Source organism: Oncorhynchus nerka, linkage group LG9b (assembly GCF_034236695.1).
Source record: "Oncorhynchus nerka isolate Pitt River linkage group LG9b, Oner_Uvic_2.0, whole genome shotgun sequence".
In the NCBI taxonomy this organism is placed as follows: domain Eukaryota; kingdom Metazoa; phylum Chordata; class Actinopteri; order Salmoniformes; family Salmonidae; genus Oncorhynchus; species Oncorhynchus nerka.
In genome coordinates, this window is record NC_088424.1 from 29038524 (window position 1) to 29059909 (window position 21386).

Sequence of the window (21386 nt, forward strand, 5' to 3'; positions counted from 1 at the left end):
ACTTGTTGATATTAGAGTTGACATTGTGGAGTTATCCTGAGTTATACCTATCCTGAAAGTCATTGTACTTTATAACAGAGTCGTCAATTGACCTCTTGTTGTTGATTCCTAACTCTCTGTTGTTTGTCCGTGTCTCATTCTCTCCCACCCAGTTGCCCAGAAGGTGGTGGCTCTGAGGAAAAAGCAGCAGCTGTCTATTGGTCCGTGCAAGTCCCTGCCCAACTCTCCCAGCCACTCATCAGTCCCCAACGCATCCATCCCCTCTGTGCATATTAACCAGGTGAGGGCACACATTCTGAATATTTCTAACTAAACCCAGGAGTATTTCTGGTCACGTGACCTGACTCAGGGACCTAGTTTTAGTTGTAGGTTATTACTAGGTCCCTGAGTTGTTCCTGGTCAGGTTATGTGGTCAGAAAAAAACAATGAGCTTCTTCTGTTAAAATTGGTACTAGCAGAAAGACATAGGGCTGGGCACTACTGAAGATATGCTGTGCACTACTGAAGATATAGATAAGCTGTACACCACTAAAGATATAGATAAGCTGTGCACTACTGAAGACATATATACAGTGCCTTGCGAAAGTATTTGGCCCCCTTGAACTTTGCGACCTTTTGCCACAGTTCAGGCTTCAAACATAAAGATATAAAACTGTATTTTTTTGTGAAGAATCAACAACAAGTGGAACACAATCATGAATTGGAACGACATTTATTGGATATTTCAAACTTTTTTAACAAATCAAAAACTGAAAAATTGGGCGTGCAAAATTATTCAGCCCCTTTACTTTCAGTGCAGCAAACTCTCTCCAGAAGTTCGGTGAGGATCTCTGAATGATCCAATGTTGACCTAAATGTCTAATGATGATAAATACAATCCACCTGTGTGTAATCAAGTCTCCGTATAAATGCACCTGCACTGTGATAGTCTCAGAGGTCCGTTAAAAGCGCAGAGAGCATCATGAAGAACAAGGAACACACCAGGCAGGTCCGAGATACTGTTGTGAAGAAGTTTAAAGCCAGATTTGGATACAAAAATATTTCCCAAGCTTTAAACATCCCAAGGAGCACTGTGCAAGCGATAATATTGAAATGGAAGGAGTATCAGACCACTGCAAATCTACCAAGACCTGACCGTCCCTCTAAACTTTCAGCTCATACAAGGAGAAGACTGATTAGAGATGCAGCCAAGAGGCCCATGATCACTCTGGATGAACTGCAGAGATCTACAGCTGAGGTGGGAGACTCTGTCCATAGGACAACAATCAGTCGTATATTGCACAAATCTGGCCTTTATGGAAGAGTGGCAAGAAGAAAGCCATTTCTTAAAGATATCCATAAAAAGTGTTGTTTAAAGTTTGCCACAAGCCACCTGGGAGACACACCAAACATGTGGAAGAAGGTGCTCTGGTCAGATGAAACCAAAATTGAACTTTTTGGCAACAATGCAAAACGTTATGTTTGGCGTAAAAGCAACACAGCTCATCACCCTGAACACACACCATCCCCACTGTCAAACATGGTGGTGGCAGCATCATGGTTTGGGCCTGCTTTTCTTCAGCAGGGACAGGGAAGATGGTTAAAATTGATGGGAAGATGGATGGAGCCAAATACAGGACCATTCTGGAAGAAAACCTGATGGAGTCTGCAAAAGAGCTGAGACTGGGACGGAGATTTGTCTTCCAACAAGACAATGATCCAAAACATAAAGCAAAATCTACAATGGAATGGTTCAAAAATAAACATATCCAGGTGTTAGAATGGCCAAGTCAAAGTCCAGACCTGAATCCAATCGAGAATCTGTGGAAAGAACTGAAAACTGCTGTTCACAAATGCTCTCCATCCAACCTCACTGAGCTCGAGCTGTTTTGCAAGGAGGAATGGGAAAAAATGTCAGTCTCTCGATGTGCAAAACTGATAGAGACATACCCCAAGCGACTTACAGCTGTAATCGCAGAAAAAGGTGGAGCTACAAAGTATTAACTTAAGGGGGCTGAAAAGAGTTTGAAATATCCAATAAATGTCGTTCCACTTCATGATTGTGTCCCACTTGTTGATTCTTCACAAAAAAATACAGTTTTATATCTTTATGTTTGAAGCCTGAAATGTGGCAAAAGTTCAAGGGGGCCGAATACTTTCGCAAGGCACTGTAGGCTGGGCACTACTGAAGATTTAAATGGGCTGGACACTACTGAAGATTTAGATGGGCTGGACACTACTGAAGATTTAGATGGGCTGGACACTACTGAAGATATAGATGGGCTGTACACTACTGAAGATATAGATGGGCTGGACACTACTGAAGATATAGATGGGCTGTACACTACTGAAGATATAGATGGGCTGGACACTACTGAAGATATAGATAGGCTGGACACTACTGAAGATATAGATAGGCTGGACACTACTGAAGATGTGGATAGGCTGGACACTACTGAAGATATAGATAGGCTGGACACTACTGAAGATGTGGATAGGCTGGACACTACTGAAGATGTGGATAGGCTGGACACTACTGAAGATGTGGATAGGCTGGACACTACTGAAGATGTGGATAGGCTGGACACTACTGAAGATGTGGATAGGCTGGACACTACTGAAGATGTGGATAGGCTGGACACTACTGAAGATGTGGATAGGCTGGACACTACTGAAGATAGACAGGCTGGACACTACTGAAGATGTGGATAGGCTGGACACTACTGAAGATGTGGATAGGCTGGACACTACTGAAGATGTGGATAGGCTGGACACTACTGAAGATGTGGATAGGCTGGACAATACTGAAGATGTGGATAGGCTGGACACTACTGAAGATGTGGATAGGCTGGACACTACTGAAGATGTGGATAGGCTGGACACTACTGAAGATGTGGATAGGCTGGACACTACTGAAGATAGACAGGCTGGACACTACTGAAGATGTGGATAGGCTGGACACTACTGAAGATGTGGATAGGCTGGACACTACTGAAGATGTGGATAGGCTGGACACTACTGAAGATGTGGATAGGCTGGACACTACTGAAGATGTGGATAGGCTGGACACTACTGAAGATGTGGATAGGCTGGACACTACTGAAGATAGACAGGCTGGACACTACTGAAGATATGGATAGGCTGGACACTACTGAAGATGTGGATAGGCTGGACAATACTGAAGATGTGGATAGGCTGGACACTACTGAAGATGTGGATAGGCTGGACAGTACTGAAGATGTGGATAGGCTGGACACTACTGAAGATGTGGATAGGCTGGACACTACTGAAGATAGACAGGCTGGACACTACTGAAGATATGGATAGGCTGGACACTACTGAATATGTGGATAGGCTGGACACTACTGAAGATGTGGATAGGCTGGACACTACTGAAGATGTGGATAGGCTGGACACTACTGAAGATGTGGATAGGCTGGATACTGAAGATGTGGATAGGCTGGACACTACTGAAGATAGACAGGCTGGACACTACTGAAGATATGGATAGGCTGGACACTACTGAAGATATGGATAGGCTGGACACTACTGAAGATGTGGATAGGCTGGACAATACTGAAGATGTGGATAGGCTGGACACTACTGAAGATGTGGATAGGCTGGACACTACTGAAGATGTGGATAGGCTGGACACTACTGAAGATGTGGATAGGCTGGACACTACTGAAGATAGACAGGCTGGACACTACTGAAGATATGGATAGGCTGGACACTACTGAAGATGTGGATAGGCTGGACACTACTGAAGATGTGGATAGGCTGGACACTACTGAAGATGTGGATAGGCTGGACACTACTGAAGATGTGGATAGGCTGGACACTACTGAAGATATGGATAGGCTGGACACTACTGAAGATGTGGATAGGCTGGACACTACTGAAGATGTGGATAGGCTGGACACTACTGAAGATGTGGATAGGCTGGACACTACTGAAGATGTGGATAGGCTGGACACTACTGAAGATAGACAGGCTGGACACTACTGAAGATGTGGATAGGCTGGACACTACTGAAGACATAGGGCATACAGGAGCCTACGTAAACTATAGTATCTATGGTGTTTTCGCTTTCCCAGATCCTGCCTGTAACTGACCAGTCTGTTCTCTCTGTCTTTTTCTCCCTCTTTCTCTTTCCATCTTGGTCTCTCTTCCCTCCCTCCTCCAGTCGGCAAACGGCGGGGGTGTGTTCAGCGACTACTCCTCCTCTGTGCCCTCCACTCCCAGCATTAGCCAGAGGGAGATGCGTATCGAGACCATTGCTGCCTCCAACACGCCCACACCCATCCGCAAGCAGTCCAAGCGCCGCTCCAACATCTTCACTGTAAGTATGCGGCAGCTGATGCAGAGCAACACCCACTCACATTACTAGAGGGCACAGTACTGCACACACACATACTGTCCACTAGATGGAGACAAAGACAAAGCTACCCTTTCTGGCTGTTTCAGATACAGGCACAAAAAGCCTTCCTGGCTTTATTCTTTATACAAGCAACTAAAATGGGTAATGGGGACAAAATATAATAACAATATGGTTGTTGGTTACAACTTGGGTTGTATTTTGAACCCATACTATGAAAAAAAAAGCTTAATTAATTTTTTAAATGTCTTATTTTAAAGCAAATATCAAAGCTATAAGCACTGTGGAGAAATATCTCAGCTTTTTTAAACCTTTTTTTTTTTACGTTGGTGACATTTTTCTTTACTTTCCAATTGGAAGTAAATGAGCGCATTAATTACTCATCTTTCACTTATACCCTCCTCCTGGCCTCACTGTCTCAATCTTTGGCCTCCCTCCCTCCCTCCCTCCCTCCCTCCCTCCCTCCCTCCCTCCCCCTCTTATTTTTACTAGATCCTTTCTTTGCAGTGACTCCCTATTGGGGGAGAGAAGGGGTGAGGCAAGGCTACACCTCACTAAAGCCAGCAATGCCAGTCCCCTTACCCGGCCACACTAAACTGAACTAAAAGTCAGGAACATAACCCTTTCAATCAGTACAGAGTCAGATAATGCATGCTCTCCCTCTCTCCCCCCTCCACCCCTACCTTACTGTAGGTATCCCTACCCTAGTTATTCCATCTCTGACTTTTGCCATTTGACCACTACCAGTGTACTTACCACAGCTTGCCCTGCTCCCATTACCTATACTTATGATAGCCCTACTTAAACTTTTATCCTTACTCTAGCTTTAACCCAACCCAAATTTACCGTATTCAATCTTGTGGCACAGCTCTAACCTTCCTTACCTTTGAGACCTTGCACTAACCACTGTACTTTTCACAGTCTCCTTTTCTTTTACCTCTACCTCTCCCTTCTCCCCTAACCTTAGCCCCCTCCTGCTCCAATCTACGTTCATCCCTTCCCCAGCTCCCCTTTCTCTTACCTCTACCTCTCCCTTCTCCCCTAACCTTAGCCCTCTCCTGCTTCAATCTACGCTCATCTCTTCCCCCACTTTCTCATATCTCTACCTTCTCCCCTAACCCCAGCCCTGTCCCTTTCTCTAACCAAGCTCAACCCTGACCCCAGCCTTCCCACATCCTCCCTCACTCTAACCTCTCCCATCTCCCATCTCCCCCTACCCCAGCTACTGTGGTAGCCACCGCTGGGCTCCAGGCTCTGGGCAGCAGAGCAGGCTGTGTGTCAGTTAGTAGCGCCCCTTGTCTTCTCCCTCCCCCTGCTAGGTAGTGACTAACCCTGTCCACCAGAGAAATGAGCCTCTGCCCGTCTGCGTCATGGAGATGCCCAAGCACGCCACCTATCCCGTGTGGGTGCCCGAATGGCAGGCAGAGCGGGAGTTTCAGCTCATGACCTTCTGAGGAGCAGCAAGTGGGAGGGGGGGAGTGCCAGGGAGGGGCGGAAGAGAGGTCGAGGGGGAGGGGGGTCGACGACTCACCGTATCCCAAATGACACTTCAAGAGCAAGGAAGACATTGCCATTTTTCCAATACAAGAGAAAAACCTAAATAGTTTTGTTTACCAAGCATTCACTTTAAGACTACACCTTTTCACCTTGCTTTTTCATCGATCTCAGTTCAGAGGACCGCTTGAGGACACAGAATTATTTACACGCCGTACACAATACAGTAGTCCTGAACATCTCTCTCTGGCCACACATAGTTACAAAGACAGTATTATGAAACCTGCAATGCCACCTCTTCTAATCATAGTAGTGGGTAACTGTGATCCCTAACCGTTTTTTATTCAGTTGGGGAGTTGTGGTCAAGATAGAGACAAAGCCTTAACATCATGGGTTATTTTAATAGGTTTTACGACACAATAGTGTCTATTTCTCTCTCAACCCTTTTGATTTCACAATCCTTTTCTTTTTGTGGGCATTTTGACAAGATAGACCTTTCAAAAGCACCCAAACCAATTAGAAACAACACTGTGGCTAACTTTGCGGTCATATTCATGAAACCACTTGTATTCACAGTTTTGCACCTTTTCCCAAAATATTTCACTTTGGTTTATTTCACTTTGGAGATTTATGTAATATGATCATAGCTCTATGATACATTATAAAGCACAATTTATTACTCTTCTCCATCGCTAGTCAAAGGTCACTGAGCGAAAAGGTAGAATACCACAGTGACGACTTAAACTTCTCTGTATCCCAGTGCACAATCTGATGATGCCATGCTGTCTGTCCACATTTTGTAGCTTTTGGGATAAATTCAAAAGTACTTCAGATATCCCCATACTGATTATACAAGTAAAATAAAATTGGATTGGTCACATGCAAATGGTTAGTATATGTCATAAGCATTTCGCTACACTCGCAATAACATCTGCTAACCATGTGTATGTGACCAATACAATTTGATTTGATTTGTCTAATCAGTATTTGGGATATCTGAAGGGCTTTGGCGTCATCTCAAAAGCAACACATTTTTTTTTTATTACAAATATGAATATCATTGATTTAAGTTACTAACTATATATTTTTGGGGCACTGGGCACCATTTTAATATTTTAATTTGCTGAAATAGGCTACCTTGAAAACATTTGGACATTTTGCTTTATAGTGCATTGCAAACTGACAGGTGACTCTGCCTCTATTGGAGCTTTTCATAATAGTTTTAGGGTGATTTTATTTCTCAAAGGTCCTAAAAGCTTTACTCAGAAAGATGTTGGTTTATCCACCATGTATTTTCACCACCAGTCAGTTCAGTCAAACCAGCCATAGTCATCACCCTCAACCCACTTCTGTCATGACTAGTAATGGCCACTAGGTGTCAGCTGAGTACACAGAAATCCTTTCCTAGTGCTTCCATGGTTTAGTAACCATATCAATAGGTTTGAGGCATTTTTGTTCTTTATTTTCATAAACATTGTCATGACGAATTGAAGAGTACCTTTTTGCATACTCCACCACCCCACCCCCCATTTTGTCACATCTAAACCTCATAGCCATCAACTCTCATGTATAATTGTCAGCCATTTTGTTGACATGTTTTTAGTTCCTTTCATTACTTTTGTACGTTTTACTGGATATACACCTTTAAGGAAAAAAATAAAAAGACGCTCTGGAATGTTTTTTCTTTTCGATATTTGCAGATTTCTGCTACTGTTCCCAACCTTTCTTCATCAAAAAGGGCTTTCTAACTCTATCCGCATTAGAAGAGCTCTGTGGTATCAAAAATCAAACCGCATTGCACCCCTAAATGAGTTGTCCCTCTGGCCTGTCATTCCCAATAGGGAGGAGTAATGCCTAGGGATTAGAGCGTTAAAATCGTTTTTGCTGCTTAACCCTAGTGTCCCCTTTGCATCCTGGGTAATGCATCCTGGGTAATGCATGATGCACTATGGAAACCATACAGCTTTGTGACAAGACAACAAGTAACGTTGGACGTTTGGGAGTCAGTTCATGCTCAAAGTGAAAAACAGTCATATTCACACACTCTGGAGTGTGACAGAATGTAGGGACTCTTTTCTGCTGGAAATGCCCCCCCGTCCTTATACCCCACCTCCGTACTTCAAACTTTCCACCCATACAAACAGTCTGTGTACAGTTAAGTCACGCTTGGAATTATGATTCAACCACTCAAAGGACACTTCCTCTTACATGACATCACTTCCCTCTTACATGACATCACTTCCCTCTTACATGACATCACTTCTCTCTTACATGACATCAAACTGCTTTTTGCCATAAAACGAGGACTCGAGGGAAGGTTGCAAAATTCCGTCAACCTTCAATAAATTCCCTGGTTTTCCCAGAATCCCGGTTGGATGATTCCGGAATCAGGAGATAATAAGCAGGAAATCCGGAAATCTCCAACCAGGATTTCTGGAAAACCAGGGAATTTATTGAAAGTTCCCAGAATTCTGCAACCCTAACTAGAGGTGTGAAGTACGTTCAGTTGTTGACTTCCCTCTTTCTTTCTTTTTTTCATTTTTTTTTTTCATTTCTCTTTCTTTTCAAGGAAAGTCTTGAATGGACTTGAATATGTGGTCAACTTAAATAAGGGTATGTTAGGGGTGATGTTGGATAGTTTTATGAAGGCCTTCATAAAAATAAGAGTAGGGCGTCAGGGAGAAGTGGTATCATACAGAATAATGAATACCGAATGGCAAATGGATTGCACCGACTTGTATGAATGTAGTTTCTATTTATTTAATTTGACTATGATTTTGGAATTATTCATTTCTCCATTCTTTATTATTGATATTTATTTACTTGTTTTCTTCTTTATTAATTTATTTCAATTTGGGTTTGGTATGAAGATTATGAACTTATTCCATAATCGCTTTTATATCATTTAGGGATTGAAAAATATAAGACTGCTGTATATCTTGTATTGTATTTACAATGGTACTCTATAGAAAGTATATGATATACATATGAAATATATAAAAATAAAAAAAAGATGCCTTTATTGTCCATCCTATATTTTGTGGGAACTGCAATGTTTGGCTCATTATGTTGATCTTATTTGAAAGTGAAACCTGTGACTTAATTTGTATGGTGTCTGTATAGAAACAAAAATGATCCGAATAAAACAATAAAATGTTGAAAATGATAAACCAGAGTTGGTTTACTTGAACTCAGACTCTACCTCTCTCCATTGGTGATTGATTGGGCATCCCTTCATCCTGTTCTGAGTGAGATCATAAAAGTCTTGTCTGTTGGTTATGAGTGACATTTCCTGTTCTACACCTGTTAGTCTGTGCTTTGGCGATCTTCTGTGTCCAAGTACTCTGTTTGTGATAACATGGGATAATACTGTATGTTCACTACTCGACTATTTTCCCTGCACAGTCTGTCATTTGAAATGTCATGTATTTGCAGCAGGTGTTGGTGAAATGTGCTGCTGCACCTGTTCACTGATGGGTTCCACTGTTGTTTATAATGAACATGTTTAACAGCACCTGTACTTCTAACCCTAACACTGTGGATGATTTGAAATGCATTTTCCCACCTGGTGTTTCAACAGGAATTTCACAGGTTTAAGGTTGGGAGGAAAAGCAATATGAAATTCCTATTTGATAACTTTCTTTGTCCGTCTTGTACCTTCTCTCCCCCTAACCTGCCTTTTCTACTTTTTATTGCATTACAACTTGACTTGTCAATGGATCTATGCAAAAAGCCCCTGCTGGCCTTAGAATCTTGATTTGGGACTGATCTGGAAGGGCCCACTGTGGGCCTGAGAGAGGGGTGTTCCTCTCAGATCTGGAAGGGTCCACTGTGGGCCTAACAGAGGGATGGATCTCCCATGGGTTTACAGGACTGAGTCATGACTCAACGTCGTCTTTTGGTCTACTACCTATTTATTAAGTGTTGAGATGTTTCTTATGTTCTGGTCTGTTATTTTGTTATTACTGCACGTTGATGTTCCCGCTGTATGTTACGCTGGTCTGCTTGTTTGTTTAGCTTTTTGTTGTTGTTGTTGTTGAGAATTTTGTTTTGCGATGTTGAGTCCGCCCCCCCAAACCCCTCTCCAGACACACACGATCCACACACCCCAACCTCCAAGCATTCTTACCTCTGACCCCCATGCTCACCTTGATACACGCACCTCACTCAACTCCCACCCCATCGCCATGGTTTGTTGCTGTGACTGACTGACTGACTGACTCTCTTGTTTCCTTGCAGTCACGGAAAGCCAACAGTGAACAGGCAAAGAACACTGACAGTAAAACAGATAGCATAGGCAGTGGAAGGGCCATACCCATCAAACAGGTGAGTGCCTCTCTCTACTACTACACTAGTCATAGGTTGTGTCTGAAATCACACCATATTCCCTATATAGTTCACAACTTTTGCCAAGGGCCCTGGTCAAGAATAGTGCACTATATAGAGAATAGGGTGTCGCTTTTGGCACAACAATAGTTTTCACGTAAGTATAGCACATTCACTGTGTAAGTAGCACATTTCTGCCCGTTAGTGCATATATACACATTAATATTTGACAAGTTTTGACCATAGATATGATCTGGGGAGTATGTGCATAAGTGTTCAGGAAATGTTTAGTGTGGGTGGGTAGAGTAAGAAAAATATATAACCACTAGATGGTGCCGTGATACAACATTAGGAATAAGAGAAACCAGTAGTGCTAAGGGTTCACAGAATTACATGAAAAAGAACATCAGAATTTTCCTGCACGGATATCAAGACATACACATCATAATCTTTAGATTATGTCCTTACTGGATGTATAGATGTCAGGTTGGATGGGTTCAAAGATTTAGACTATTAGGCACTATTGACCAAAGCAGTTGTCAGATGTTATGCAATCATATTCTGGTATGTTTAGGTGTCACATATTGACAGGGTATTATTTTCAGCATTAGAGATTTCTCTGGCAATGTAGCTTGTAATGCCTCTCCGAATGTTGTGGTATGTTATATATCATATATAACATTGCATTAAAACATTTGAAGCGGTCATGTGTAAGAACCATGAGCCTGGGCATGTAACCAAGCTTCAAATATAGTTTGAATTCTACAGTCTTTAATATTAATTTCCCTTTCTTTTTAGAAGTTCAAAATATGCTAAAACCCCCTATGAAGTGCAGGAGAATAACACTTCACATTGAGTATGGGTCACTTGTTTTAAGGGTATAACTTTGAACCAGGATGAGGAGTCATTGACACATTCATTATTCTCTGCTGATTGTATGAGGGCTTTTAGAAAGGGTCAGCATCCTTATCCTAGAATTATCCTTCTGAACCAGGAATTATGGGAATGGTCAGTGTACACTTAATTTTAAACGTGATAGGCCAAGTATTCCCTGCTGTTCAGGAAGCTGTTCTCATTTCTGGACATTTAGAAAGAATACAAGTATAAAATCAACGAAACACATGGGAAATATTGGCAAATGGAGAAAAAAACTTTGAATTTCCATTTGTTCCCAATGAGAACTGTAACTAGAAAAGTGCATTTCCTAAAGAAAGTGTAGTGTGCTTGCTAGCTTTTTTAGGGTGTGCTTGCTAGTATTTAGGGTTTTGACATTTTAATTGACTGATTGGATAACATCAACTAGCTTAAACATGTGAGCATTGGTTTGGTGTCTCTAGCTTAAACTGATTGGATAGCATCAACTAGCTTAAACATGTGAGCATTGGTTTGGTGTCTCTAGCTTAAACTGATTGGATAGCATCAACTAGCTTAAACATGTGAGCATTGGTTTGGTGTCTCTAGCTTAAACTGATTGGATAGCATCAACTAGCTTAAACATGTGAGCATTGGTTTGGTGTCTCTAGCTTAAACTGATTGGATAGCATCAACTAGCTTAAACATGTGAGCATTGGTTTGGTGTCTCTAGCTTAAACTGATTGGATAGCATCATCTAGCTTAAACATGTGAGCATTGGTTTGGTGTCTCTAGCTTAAACGGTTCAAGAATTACCGTTTCTGGATGATTTTATGCAACTGTATGCAAATTTATATAGATAAAGTTGATACAAGTTTAAGAATTTGAAGTTAGGATAGCCTGAACATGAGAAAGTTGGTTTGGTGTCTCTAGCTTAAACTGATTGGATAGCATCAGCTAGCTTGAACATGTGAGCATTGGTTTGGTGTCTCTAGCTTGAACGGTTCAAGAGTTACCATTTCTGGGTTATTTTATGCTAATTTATATAGTTATAGTTGATAAAGATTTGAATGAATTTGAAGTTAGGATAGCCTGAATGTTTTATAGTTGGGCTTGTAGCTTAATTGGCTGAGGAGCAGGACCGTTTATTCGTATGTTAATTTATGCTAATTTAAAATGTTTATGGTGCAAAAATATGTATGGTATTGAAATTATTTTGACAAGCAATCTAAGTAGGGTCAGTCTGAATATGCCAATGTTGGTTTGGTTTCGATAGCTTAAAATGTGTAAGAGCAGTGGCAAATTCAAATACTTCCCATTCAAGCCTATGGAGCTATTATCAACACTTAACATTTTATAGTTCAAAAAGTATTAATGGTTTTAAAAAGTATTTGACAAGTGCACGATTCCAGACCGGTCTGCACATTTTAAAGTTTGAATTGCGTTTCTGGCCCAAACGCTTGAAGACTAGGTACGTTACGGTCTAAACTGTCACCATGTAAAGCATGAAGCACACAGAGAATCTCACTGCCGGTAGGTACTTATCACGCTGGGAGGCCGTTCCTTCTCTTGCTAGAACACAAGTGGTACCTGCTGCTTGCCGACCCGTTAGTGAAGAACCTGCCGTTTCTACTTATAGAATCACAACTCTTGTTAGTGGCCAACAACTTGATTTTGAGCCAATCAGAGAGCATGAACCCCCACATTGGGGATCCAACAGGAGTGACAGCAAAAAGTTTTTAAAAAGACAGCATTTTATCCATACATCCACGGTTAAATGTCACGAGCCAGTCACACTTCATATCCAGTGTACTGTACGCTATGGGATGGTATCTAGTTAAGTGCACATACGCAATGCACACAACACTAAATACTTCCTCCAAACTAGCTAACCACTGTAACTAGTATTGTATTAAAATTACATCACAATGGATTAGCTGCCTGTGTTAGCAGCCGAGTTTGTGCAGTGTCCTTAGCTAGCCAGCTATGTTGTGTTAGCTAGCGAATATGCTAACATTAGCTAGCTCGCTAAACATTTGGCTGTGGGCTGGCACTGGCACTATTGGATTATGGAGAATGAATTAAATTGTTTCTTCATCATCTGTGGCCATCTGGCAAGTATCAACAAGGGATTTCTACAAAATAGCAACATTAGCACAGCTAGTTAGCTAACATTTGGAATCTACAGTGCCTTCAGAAGGTATTCATACCCTTTGACTTTGACTTATTTAATATTTTGTTGTGTTACAGCCTGAATTCAAAATGGATTAAATATATGTTTTTATCACCCATCTACACACAATACCCCATAATGACAAAGTGACATATAAAATAAAAGCATTTTTTAAATTGAAATACAGAATTAACTCATTTACATAGTCACACCCCTAAGTCAATCCTTTGTAGAAGCACATTTGGTGGTGATTACAGTCTTTTTGGGTAAGTCTCTTAGCTATGTCAAGTTGATTGTTGATCATTGCTAGACAGCCATTTTCAAGTCTTGCCATAGATTATCAAGATGATTTAAGTCAAAACTGTAACTAGATCACTCAGGAATGTTCAATGTTGTCTTGGTAAGCAACTCCAGTCTATATTTAAGCAATAAGGCACAAGGGGGTATGGTATATGGCCAATATACCACGGCGAAAGGCTGTTCTTAGGCACAACGCATCATGGAGGCCCTAGACACAGCCCTTAGCCGTGGTATATTGGCCATACACCACAAACCGATGAGCTAGCTTTTTTACTTTTCTTTTATCCTAAAAACCTCCCTGGTCCTTGCCGATGAAAAGCATACCCATAACATAATGCAGCCACCACCATACTTGTACTCTATGCTTTTCATCTGCAAGGACTAGGGAGGTTTTTAGGATAAAATAAACATAATTAAGGATTTGTTGTATTTGATTTGCCACAAACCCAAGACTTTGTATTCAGGACAAAAAGTTATTTTCTTTGCCACATTCTTTGCAGTATTACTTAAGTGCCTTGTTGCAAACAGGATGCATGTTTTGGAATAGGGCGGCAGGGTAGCCTAGTGGTTAGAGCGTTGGACTGGTAACCGGAAGGTTGCAAGTTCAAACCCCCGAGCTGACAAGGTACAAATCTGTCGTTCTGCCCATGAACAGGCAGTTAATCCACTGTTCCTAGGCCGTCATTGAAAATAAGAATTTGTTCTTAACTGATTTGCCTGGTTAAATAAAGGTCAAATAAAATAAATATATTTTTTTAAATTCTGTACAGACTTCCTTCTTTTCACTTTTTCATTTAGGTTAGTATTGTGGAGTAACTACAATGATTTTGATCCATCCTCAGTTTTCTCCTATCACAACAATTCAACTCTAACTGTTTTACAAAATTCAAAAGGCACTCGCACATCTGAGCAATCTTATTTGCAGGTGCATGGCAACAATTGAACAAGATGAAGGAAAAAGGAAACCACACACTGCTCTTGATACTATCAAGATCAGTGTGCTGTTTCCTTTTTCCTTCAACTCTAACTGTTTTAAGATCACCATTGTCCTCTTGGTGAAATCCCTGAGAGGTTTCCTTATTCTTCGGCAACTGAGTTAAAAAGGATGCCTGTATCTTTGTTGTGGCTGGGTGTATTGATACACCATCCAAAGCCTTATTAATAACCTCACCATGCTCAAAGGGATATTCAGCTTCTCATTCTTTTTTTGTACACCTACCAATCGGTGCCTTTCTTTGTGATGCATTGAAAAACCTCCCTGGTCTTTGTGGTTGAATCTATGCTTGAAATTCACTACTGATTGAGGGACTTCACAGATCTGTAACACAGCAACACACGTGGACATACATTGCCAAACAACACTACTGCCACCTTCTGGTTTGGAGTATTTAACAAGGCTGAGTGGATGACGGCTTCAAGTTCTTTGCTGTGTGAACACAAAAGAGGTGGACTGCCAACACTGTTCAGAGGTGCTAAGTGCTGTCGGCATGCAAACGTTTGACAATCTTACCGGTATGTCTGAGCTATAAATCTATGGCTGTTTTATTGCCATTGAAATGCATTGGAAGCTCATTTGAAATATTGCTGTAGTACATAAAGTATAAATGCTGTGAAAAATGTTTTCTCAAGAAATCTAAATTGGGGCAGTCTGCATGTTTAAAAGTTGGTTTGTTGTTAATCTCTTAAACTGTAGATCGGGCCAAAGAAATCAAATAATAATATCCGTATGTAAGAAATCTAAAGCAAAGCACACCTAATGATCAGCAAAATTCTCCTCCATATCAGTGACCAGGTTTAAGTCAGGTTTAATGGGATTAGGCCACCAGGGCCAAGTGAGAGGGAGGTCAGTTGACAGAGATCTTAAAGAACCCCCACCCCCTAAACATACATAGTTACTGTAAGCTCTCCCATTGATTCCTCCCTATCTGATTATGGCCTGAAGTATGGCCACTTCCCTGGGTGGGTATCATAGCATCTTCAGACAATAAGATAAGACCAGCTCCCGTCCCATGATCTACCCAGGCAGTGCAGGGGGGGTGTATTAAGAGTAGCTGATGGCCTGACCTGGCCAGTGAAATGCACAATCAGGAAGATCAAAGTGCCAATGTGAGCTTAATTACCCCCTATTGGGCAAATTACACACTGCCTGCCACCCCTCCCCTACCCCTCCTCCTCCCCTCCCTCTGTCCACCCCGACCCCCCATATGTAAAAATGGTAAATAAGGGCAACAATGCACTCACTGCGGAGGAGCTGTCGACATTGGGCTTTTCTTCTTGCCCTCTCTCTTCTCTCTATTCCCCCCTTTCCCAAACCCCACTTCTCTTTCTTCTGTTCTCCTCCGGCTGGCTGTCACAAAGGCCCGGGCTATCACTCAGCCACCGTGGCAGGATGCAGATTTTTTTCCAGGAGCGTGACAATGGAAAGGGAAGATACTATCTCCTCTGTGTAGATATGACAATTGTCTGGACACGGAGAGCGCGTCTGGCGATCGGCCTGTCTCCTTATGTCGCACAGCCTGAACATGGTGATCATGGTTGAGTGTGTGTGAGAGGGAGGGAGGGAAGGAAGGAAGGAGAAACAGAAGGTGAAACGCTATAGAAAATAACGTCTGTTCACGGCATGCCCCCATTCACTCTATTACTGCCATGATAAAATACAACTATTTGCTGTAAGTGATCAATTCATTCTTCTAATATTTTAAAATTATTACTAAATTATTCTCATTGTGTTAAATGGCAGCTCAATTTCATAATATATTATAGAGGATTCAATTGTTTTTATTTTGCTATCTTTTCTGACAGGTCAATTAGTTAAAATGAAGTGGTTGTGTAAAAAGTTCCTATATTGGACTAATACGGACTAATATTAATCCTCTCAGTATTATTATCGATCTTTTCAAACCAGTGATGAATTTGTGTTGGTCCACTGATTACATGTATAGATTTCTGGCTGGTTCAATAAGGACAGGAGATGTGTAACATTATTTGTGTGTAAAACATGCATTACACCGTTGCCAGAGGCCTTGTGACAGCACCATTTACTTCAGAAGATCATAAAGCCATTAAAATGTGTTTTCAGTTATTTTATAGACCAAATCATAGAAAAAAATAGTTTGTGCACACTTAGATCAATGCCAGTCTTGGTAATTTAATAGGCCAAGCTTTCAGTCACAAAGACAAAATCATGAAGAGTATGGGTGTGAAAGAGCAGGTTTCGCACAAGCTAATATAAAGATGTTTAAAAAATCCATCTTTGAAATGTCACTAATAACACTTCAAGACAACTTCAAGACAAGACCATCAAAAAAAACTCTTGATAGTGATGATTAAAGGCCTGCTGGGGCCCTCTAATAGGGTGGTTATGGATGTGTTTAGCAAAGCAAAATCAAATTAAAGTTTATTGGTCGCTTACACAGATTTGCAGATGTTATTGCATGTGCAGCGAAATGCGTGTGTTTTTAGCTCAGGATACTGGGTGGAGGCCGGCTAGTGGTGACTGTTTAACAGTTTGATGGCCTGGAGATAGAAGCTGTTTATTAGTCTCTCAGTTCCAGCTTTGATGCACCTCTACTGTTTCCACCTTCTAGATGGTAGCCGGGTGAACAGGTCGTGGCTCGGGTAGCTGAGGTCTTTGATGATCTTCTTGGCCTTCCTGTGACACTGTGTGCTGTAGATGTCCTGGAGGGAAGACAGTGTGCCCCCGGTGATGCGTTGGGCTGACCACACCACCCTCTGGAGAGCCCTGCGGTTGTGGGTGGTGCAGTTGCCATAGAAAGTGGTGATACAGTCTGACAGAATTCTCTTGATGGTGCATCTGTAGAACTTGGTGAGGGTCTTAGAGGCCAAGCTGAATTAGTTCAGCCTCCTGAGGTTGAAGAGGCGCTGTTGTGCCTTCTTCACCATGCTGTCTGTGTGGAAGGACCATTTCAGGTCCTCAGTAATGTGCACGCCAAGGAACTTGAAGCTTTTGACCCTCTCCATTGCGGCCCTGTCGATGGTAATGGGGGTGTGCTCTCTCTGCTGTCTCCTGTAGTCCACAATCAGCTCCTTCATTTTGTTGAGGGAGAGGTTATTTTCCTGGCACAACTCCGCCAGGGCCCTCACCTCCTCCCAGTAGGCTGTCTCGTTGTTGTTGCTAATCATGCCTACCACAGTTGTGTCGAAAGCAAACTTGATGATTGAGTTGGAGACTTGCATGGCCACACAGTCATGGGTGAACGGGTAGTACAAGGGGGCTGAGCACCACCCTTATGGGGCCCCCGTGTTGAATATCAGTGTGGAGGAGGTTTTGTTGCCTTTCTTCACCACCTGGGGTCGACCCCTCAGGAAGTCCAGGACCGGGTTCAGACCCAGGGTCCTGAGCTTAGTGATGAGCTTGGAGGGCAATATGGTGTCGAAGACTGAGCTGTAGTCGATGAACAGCTGTTGGGGTGGTATACGTATTGTAGTGGGTCTATGGTGTCAGGTAAGGTGGAGGTGATATGATCCTTAACTTGCCTCTCAAATCAATTCATGATGACAGAAGTGTGTGCTACGGGGCTATAGTCATTTAGTTCAGTTACCTTTCGCTTTCTTGGGTATAGGAGCAATGGTTGACATCTTGAAGCAAGTGGGGACAACAGACTAGGATATGGAGAGATTGAATATGTTCGTTCACACTCCAGCCAGCTGGTCTGCACATGCTCTGAGAACTAATTTTGGGTTGCCTTCTGGGCAGGTAGCCTTGTGATGGTTAAAACTTTTAAATGACTTACTCACATCGGCCACGGAGAGAACAGCAGCACACAGTCCTTGTGAGCGGCCGGGGCCCGTGTCGGCGGCTTGATGTTGTTTTCCCCGAAGCTGGTGAAGGTGTTTAGCTTGTCCAGGAGCGAGACGTCGGTGTCCACGAGGTGCCTGGCTTTCCCTTTATAATCTGTGATTGTCTTGAGTCCCTGGCGGCAGGGTAGCCTAGTGGTTAGAGTGTTGGACTAGTAACCGAAAGGTTGCAAGTTCAAATCCCCGAGCTGACAAGGTACAAATCTGCCGTTCTGCCCTGAACAGGCAGTTCCTAGGCCGTCATTGAAAATAAGAATTTGTTCTTAACTGACCTGCCTAGTTAAATAAAGGTAAAATAAAAATAAGTAAAACATACAGTACGTCTCATGTCTAAGCCATTGAATTGTGAATCCACGTCGTCCCTGTACTGTCGTTTCGCTCTTTGATTGCCTTAGGGAGGTCATGGCTCGTCTGTTTGTAGACCTCCATGTTCCCAGTCACCTTACCATGGTTAAATGTGATGGTTCGCTCTTTCAGTTTTGCTGTTTTTGGTTTGGATAAGTTCCAATCGTCACAGTGGGAACAACATCCTCTATGCACTTCCTGATGAACCCATTCACCGAGTCAATGTATACGTCAATGCTATTCTCCGAAGCGACCCAGAACATTTCTCAGTCCTCGGGACCAAAACCATCTTGAAGCATAGATTCCGATTGGTCAGACCAATGTTACACAGTCCTTACGACGGGTGCTTCCTGCTTAAGTTTCTGCCTATAGTTGGGGAGGAGCAGAATGGAAGTGTGATCTGATTTGTCGAAGGGAGGGTGGGTGAGGGCCTTGTAACCATCCCGGAAGGGAGAGTAGCAATGATCCAGAGTCCTCGATGCACGTGTAGCACAGGAGATGTGTTGATAGAATTTCAGTAGCGTTATCCTCAGATTTCCTTTATTTAAGTCCCCAGCTACTATAAATGCTGGGTATAGAGCTCCTCTCTCTGGGCATACAGAGGCTGTCCTGGGGCCCCAGCATGAGGAAGCTGGGGCTAGGTCCAGATCAAGGCAGTAGGACCGGGGCCAGGATTAGGATGATAGTCGGCCCCCAGGCTGGTCCCTGGGTCACCAAGGGTCAGGCCCTTCCTGATGTGTTAATCAGGATTATACAGCCCTGGAGGATGACCCAGCCTAGGACAACATCGGAGGGTGAGGGTACCCTATTTAACACACACACACACACACACACACACACACACACACACACACACACACACACACACACACACACACAGAGGAAAAAGGCACACACACAGAGGCAAAACACACACACACACACACACACAGAACCCTGGTTGTAAAAGCACAACACTCCGCTGCTAATCCCCTAATTAAGCATGCCTCTCCCTTGGTCCTCCCTGGTCCTTACCCCCAGAGGACCGTCACCGCCCCCCAGCCACAAAGACCCCCTCACAGCCCCAGGAACTGCCATTGTTTACCCTGGATTGACTAAGCAGATAAAGTCAAACATCTGAGGAGTTAAGGCTCCAGAAGATAATGGTGGAATAGAGGGGAGGGGCTGATCAAGGCTTTGAAGAGGGGGAGATCACACATCTAATCCCTGGATGAAGGGGTCCTCCAGAGTTCAACTGGTCAGGACATGGGGATGAATGAATACATGGGCAAATTGGATTGTCTCTGCTCACTTTGAATGTGAGACAGTCGGTTACAGTAGGACAGCACCAATTCTGAAGGTTCAAGTAGTCACCGTTAAATATCATCTATAGACGTTGAACATTGATTACACCGTTGACCGTTGTTGTATTGCATTGACCATGGGGTTACAGTGACCAATGACAATCAAAAGTTGGAAGGTTGAAAAAGTTTGTACTCACACACTCACATACAGGCAACCTGCTGATGTAAAATGACTGTTGTATCCACTCTGGCTTGATCTAAGGATAGAGCAAGTGTTCTTATTGTCATCCCAAGTTAGTTACATTATATGTTCTAGTCCATTGTGTTTAGCTGGAGGAAGACATCTTCTGACCCTCTCTTCTTCTCTTCTCTCTCCTCCAGGGCATCCTTCTGAAGAGAAGTGGGAAGTCCCTGAATAAGGAGTGGAAGAAGAAATACGTCACACTGTGTGACAACGGCCTTCTCACCTACCACCCCAGTTTACATGTGAGTAACCCTACATTTAGTATAGCTCCGTTTGTAGTGGACTGTTTAAGGGATATGTGTAGAATATACTTTACATTCATTAGCGAAACATGCAAGCTTGTCCCTCACAAAAGGTGGAAATTAATGATTTAACTGTTATGTACACATATTGATACATTTATGAAGAAGGTTTCTGAGAGATAAAAATGTTAGCAAAGACCTTTCAGCCTCTGATTATTAGTACCCCATCTTAGTGTGATTCTGATTATAAACAGGGGGGGTGGGGGGGGGGGGGGGGTTGAGGCGGAGGTGGTGGTCATCTCTATCCCCCCACCCCTGTGGTGGCCGGGTAATGGAGACATACATGGCGCTAGCTGTTGCTGCTGTGTGCCTGCCACGCCCGGCCACCATGCTGGCTTGTATTTATAATGGCGCTCGCCGCTGTGCGTGGCGCCTGGCGGAGGCTGAGCGGCCAGCAACATCCGTCTCTGTCAGAGTCCCGCTGGGCCGCTAATACCTCTTAAACACTCCGCTGCAGCCAGCCGGCAGACAGCTCTGTCAGACCCCCCCCACCACAGCATGACATTGCTGCCCCACGCCCTTCCTCTCACGGTCTCACCTCTATTCTATGGTGGTAATGTCTGTCTAAATACAACAAATGACTTGGTTTTCAAAGGAAGATTTGGTGAAAGTTAGAGATGAGCATTTGTACATGTGTCCAGTCCAAATTTTTGCCCCTAGAGTCAGATAATTGTTTTGTCCAATTTGAGATAATATATTCTATGAAAGCCAAATACAGTGCATTCGGAAAGTATTCAGACCCTTTGACTTTTTCCACATTAAGTTACGTTACAGTCTTATTCTAAAATGTATAAAAACATTCCCTTATCAATGTACACACAATGCCCCATAATTTAAAAGCAAAAACAGTTTTTAGAAATGTTTTCAAATTCAAATTTTTTTTAATTAATAA

The 21386-nt window shown here is 42.8% G+C and overlaps 1 protein-coding gene across 2 annotated transcripts in view; it reads left to right on the plus strand.

The window, feature by feature from the left end:
* The window catches only part of agap3 (ArfGAP with GTPase domain, ankyrin repeat and PH domain 3), a 320528-nt gene that overhangs the window by 223322 nt on the left and 75820 nt on the right, over positions 1-21386 (plus strand). For both annotated transcript variants that reach the window (XM_029642909.2, XM_029642908.2), the window contains exons 7-10: positions 153-280; positions 4166-4321; positions 10091-10177; positions 20330-20434. In XM_029642909.2, the coding sequence (XP_029498769.1) occupies positions 153-280; positions 4166-4321; positions 10091-10177; positions 20330-20434 (476 nt within the window). The remainder of the gene's footprint in view (positions 1-152; positions 281-4165; positions 4322-10090; positions 10178-20329; positions 20435-21386) is intronic.